At 36.9% G+C, this 5,651-nt stretch overlaps 1 protein-coding gene across 1 annotated transcript in view; it reads left to right on the top strand.

Annotated features, from left to right (window-relative positions):
• Positions 1–2,027, top strand: part of EML5 (echinoderm microtubule associated protein like 5) — a 76,138-nt gene extending 74,111 nt beyond the window's left edge. Inside the window, exons 25-26 of the mRNA XM_008592527.1 lie at positions 1,086–1,106; positions 1,801–2,027. Coding sequence (XP_008590749.1) covers positions 1,086–1,106; positions 1,801–1,820 — 41 coding nt within the window. The 3' untranslated portion in view covers positions 1,821–2,027. The remainder of the gene's footprint in view (positions 1–1,085; positions 1,107–1,800) is intronic.
• Positions 2,028–5,651: the final 3,624 nt, after the last annotated feature.

The following is a 5,651-nucleotide window of genomic DNA, read 5'->3' on the forward strand; positions in this document are numbered from 1 at the left end:
GGGGGGGGGGGGGGGGGGGGGTGAATTATCTTTGCTTGACAGTAGGTGTGGTGGTGGTTATGTTAAACCACCTTGGTTCCCGTTCAAGACTCTGTGATCATAGAATGAGCCCCTAGCACCATGGAGTTCTGCTGGGCCAAACTCGGTGGGTCAGATCCATAGGCTGGTGCTCCCCCCTGGTTCTGAGGTGGGGAGAGGAGCTGCATCCAGCCACACAGTTCCACTGGCTGGTGCTGCTGCTGGCCACTACCAGTGGGCTTACCTGTGTGGTGCCAGTTTGGGGGGCAGGGGCGGGGCCTGGAGCTCCCCCCTCTGCCTCTCAGAAGGTTTAGATCTAATTCTTCCCTGCTAATAGAGATGCATTAAAACTCCAAAGGTTGTAATGTTGAATGTGCTAATAATACTGATTTGATCATCACAAATTGTACACAAACAGCGATAGTCAACTCTGTACCCCATAAATAGTATAACCAATTATGTTTCAAGTATACAATTAAAAAAATTTTTTAATCCGGGAAAAAGAAATAAATTTATTAAAAAAAAAAACTCCAAAGAGCCTATTAGCAGTGCATGTTGTAAACCAAAATAAGGGTCACATCAATTTAAATCATATCAATATTACTTTCAAAGTTGTCATAATTAAAATTTTAGTAACTCGGGCCGAGCCCGTGGCACACTGGGGAGAGTGCGGTGCTGGGAGTGCAGCAGTGCTCCTGCCGCGGGTTCAGATCCTATATGGGGATGACCGGTGCTCTCACAGTACTCACTGGCTGAGCACGGTGCAGCCGGTCTCAAAAAGGACAAAAAAAATAATAATAATAATTTAGTAACGCATTATATATATATACAAAGAAAACAAAATTTTTGTCCAAGGAAAAATTGAAAGGTAATGTTAATATGTAATTGAAATAAGTGCCTTCACCCACAGTTTACTCAATTTAATGTATAAAACTAATTTTGTATATGGTATTTTATTATTTAAATTATTTTTAAAGTATTATTTTATGATAATTGAATCCTTGCAAATTTTACTGTTAGTATTTGTTACTTATGGATAATTATTTTCTGCTGTTTTTCTATTATAGGTGATTCAACAGACATGTCAGGTAAGGAAAATTAAACATTTTCTGTTTTAGTTGTGTTTTTTGGCAATAAAACCTAAATTCTTATAAAGTAATAAGATACTTAGGTTCAGTAATAAGATACTTAGGTTCAAGTATCTTATTGGTCTATTAAAAAAAAACTTGTGGATTTTTTAAAATGAAAAATACATCATTTTAATGCCATGATACTGAGCTCAATTTGCAATAATAATAGTTATTCTTTAAAAAGCTAATATATCATGACCTTTTTAGTGTACTCAACCACTGTTCTAAGCACTTTACATGTATTAGATTATTTAATCATCACAAGAATTCTTCATGGTAGTTGCTATCTTGCCAGTATCATATAGCTGGTAAAGTGAAGGTGGGACTGAAACTTAATCTCAAACATAAATCAATAAATTGTATTGCCTAAGAATAAAATCTCTTAAAATTTATTATTTTTATATACCATCTCAATTATTGCACATATTAGATCAACAGATCATTTAAAGATTTAAAAATAACTTTTTATTATTGATTTTGACCATGGCTTTATGAAAAAAACTATTGAATTAACATTGTGTATCTACTGTTTTTAGATATTATAATTAGGCTTTTCAACTGTATTTTCAGTTTATGTAATATAGTAAGAATTAGCACTTTGATAATGAAACATTCCCCAGCGATTTGTATCTATTTCCCTCCCCTCTTCCAGGGCGAAGCATGATTTTGTGACTTGACTATTCAACTACAACAGCAAGGTCCTATCCTAGCTGTCTTGGTTAGACTGAAGAGCAGGGGTTGGTAGACTACATGCATGGGTCAAATCTGGCTCACCAGTTGTTTCTGTACAGCCCATGATCTAAGGATAGTTTTTACTAAGTTAAATACTTGGAAAAAAATCAAAAGAAGAACAAAATTTCATGACATTTATATGAAATACACATTTTCATATCCATAAAGTTGGGGTTTTTTTGTGTGTGTGTGTAGAAGAACAAAATTTCATGACATTTATATGAAATACACATTTTCATATCCATAAAGTTGGGGGTTTTTTTTTTGTGTGTGGGGGGGGGGAGCTGGCTGGTACAGGGATTGAACCCCGAACCTTAGTATTATCAACACCATGCTCCAACCAACTGAGCTAAACAGCCAGCCCATAAGTAAATTTTTACTGGACACAGCCATGCTCATTCATTTACATATTGTTTATGGCAGCTTTCTGTGCTGCAATGGCAGAGTTGAGTAGTTGCAACAGAGACTGTATGTGACACACTCATCGCTTTGTACTGCTGCTTGGCCCGCTACAAGTTCCAGTGATGTAATTATAACTTCACAGATTTTGAACTTTGTGTTTATTGCTATACTACAGTGTTTTATTTTGTTTTTTAACCAGTGCATCTCCACCATGTCAAAACAAGGGGAGAAAAAAGAAAAGTAAATTTTGAATGTCACAGTTGTAAGGCACAGCAAAAATGTGGGTCATATTGTTATCAAATGAGATAGTAAAGCATCATGTTTATTATGCAATGACACTATAGCTGTGCTGAAGGAATACAGTAGACATCAACATTTTCACACTAGGTTTCATCAACATTCCCAACTCACAGGAAAGCAATAGTCAGAAAAATTAGAAAATTTAAAATTATATTTTATCACGACAAAATTTCTTCACACAAAAAAATGAAATTGAGTATACAACCAAAATTAGTTTCTGAGTGGCTCATTTGTTAGCCAATCCAGAAGAGCTGTTTATTAAAAGTGAATTAATCAAATCATGTTTGATTGCAGCAGGTGAAGAAAGGTGTCTAGAGAAAATAAACTTGTTTAAGACTATTACCTTTTTGGCAAAAACAGTTGCTACAAGAGTTGATGTTGAGAACAGCAGTAGTCAGTTAAAAACAAGACAAAGAAAAAGGAAAATGATTTTGAGTGGTTTCCCTTGGCTCTTAATGGGTCAACAGGTGCTGCCAGTACTGCCATTTGTTGTTCATAGTGCCAAATTTGAAGAGACTGAAGAGTTATCCCCCATGAATAATCTCCATGGAACTATAAAAGATAATGTTTTCAAACAGGTTAAGAAAACATCAGTTCAGTACAGCCTGAAGTGGAATGTGCGATGACGTTACAACTGATGGTGGTAAAAATATGTGTGGGGCAGAAAAAGGGATAGTTGGATAAATTAACGAAGCTTATAAAAATCTCAGGTGTTTAAAGCCTATGGTTATTCGTTGTTTGATTCATCAGCAGCAAGTTTGTGGCAAACATTTCTATCTGTCATTTGTTATTGAACTTCCATATTTTGTTCTTGAGTGCTATCATTTAGCTTCATTCACTCTCATAGCCTCAGCCATCATCAGTGCCATGAATTTATGTTATAGATACAAGCTGAATATCCTCACCTGCCCTACCAAATAGGAGTTCAGTGATTTAGCAGTGGTAAAGTTTTATTGCAATTTTTTGAACTCAGAGCCAAGACTGAATTTTTTTTCTGAATGAGAAGAACCACCCTGGCCACTGGTATTGAACACTGAATGGCCTTGGAAATTATTTTTTGCTGCAGACTTGATATTTCTGAATTCAACTTGAAATTACAAGGTAAAACAGTGCTCTTATGTAAAACTTCAGGAAAGCTATTTGATGACAACTATTGTTTGAATCACAAGTAATATTAAACTGTGCTATACACTTCTCATGCTGTCAAAAATTAAAACAAGAAGGAAGATCCCTATTCCTACACACATTTGCAGCAAATATATTTTCTGGGCTCAAACTACAGTTCCAGCAGTATCTTTCAGATTTCGATGCAAGCACAAAGAAAATTTCCACATTTCAAAAATCCATTTGACTGTACAGTTGAGGAGCTTCCACCTAACCTTCAGTTTAAAGTGATTATCCTACAATCTACATGCAAAAGGCCAATATCAAGACAAGACTCTAGTATAATTTTCCAAATGCCTCTCCAAGTGATTAATATGCTCAATGAAAACCATATTCTTGTGGATTGATATCAGTATTTGGCAGTACCTATCTATGTGAAAAGCCATTTTCAAGGTTGAAATGTGTAAAATCTTATTATAGATCAGCATTAACAGATGAACATTTGCATCCAATTTTGATGATAGAGAACTCCGACTTTGAACCTCAATTAAGTAAAATGTTATGCCCCTCAAAAAAAATTTTTTTTCTCATTAGGTCTGTATTACAAAAAAGTTTACTCAATGAATTTCATCAATAGAAGTTTTGTTGAAATTTGTTTTCTCTCTTGTTATGCAAGAACTGCATGATATTTTCAGTTTTGGCTCTTATATGACCTTCTACAGAAAAAGTTTGCTGAACCCTGCTCTAGAAGGAGACAGAGAATATAAATAAGTAAAAATTTTAAAATAGCTTAATGATTTGAGATGGTAATAAATGTGGTAAAAACAACAAACGAGGTGATGGCAATAAAACAAAGTGTATGTTTTCTCAGAAGTGGTAACATTCCTAAGCCAGGAATTATACAAAAATGACAGCTGAGGCATGATCTGTGGGCTCTAAGCTGAGGCCTGTGTCAAGGGTCCCACACATTCAGCAATTCACTAGAAGGAATCGCAGGACTCAGAGGTAGTTGTACTTACGGCCATAGTTTATTACAGTGATGAGCAAGGGGAAAAGACACATAAGGTGGAGTCTGGAGGATCCAGTCATGATCTTTCAATGTCTCCCCCAACACATTCCCCCCAGGGGTCACATAGAACTTGCTTCTTCCTCCAGCATCCAAATCTAGCAATGCATGGAGGGTATTTCTGCCCAGGGAAGCCTGCTTAACACTCAGAATCCAGAATTTTTATTGGGGGCTGATACACAGGCATAAAGACCAGCCATAACTACCAAAATACCAGACTCCCAGAAGAAAGCAGGTATTGTGTGCCTGAGGTGGACAAAACAGCCTTGTCAACATAGGGAATACTTCAGACGTCATATTCTTACACACTAGCCAAGAGCCAGCTCAGCAAGCAGCCCTTCTAAGGACAGTAAGCTCTGGCCTGCTTATATTTAACTCTTTCCTATGCAAGCCCTAAGGCTGCATTAAGAAACTCAAAAGTCAGTGTGACTTGAGTAAGGCCTCTGAGATGAATTTAAATAGTAGGTAGGACAGGAGTCAGCTCATGCAGGGCTTTGTAGCTCATGGATAGGAGTTTGGATTCATGCGAAGTACAGAGTCTGTTACTGGAGAATCTTAAACAAGGAAGTGATGTGATCTAATTTATACTTTGAGAAAACCACTCTCACTACGCTATTGAGAATGTAGAGGGGAAAGAGGAAATTGGAAATTTAGGAGGTTATTATAGTAGTCCACGCAAAAGACAATTAAGGGTGGCAGGAGTGAAAGTGGAGAGAAATATGTGATATACACAGGTATTTCAGAAAGTTCATGGTAAACTCATATTATCTTTTTTTTTTTTTTTTTGTCTTTTTTTTTTTCGTGTCCGGCAACGGCATCGCAACCCTCGGTGTTGCGCCCGCCCCTCGCTCAGCCAGTGAGCGGCCGGTCTGTATGTGGGATCCGAACCCTCGGCGGGA

The sequence above is a fragment of the Galeopterus variegatus genome, unplaced genomic scaffold (genome assembly GCF_000696425.1).
Source record: "Galeopterus variegatus unplaced genomic scaffold, G_variegatus-3.0.2 Scaffold7995, whole genome shotgun sequence".
Classification (NCBI taxonomy): Eukaryota; Metazoa; Chordata; class Mammalia; order Dermoptera; family Cynocephalidae; genus Galeopterus; species Galeopterus variegatus.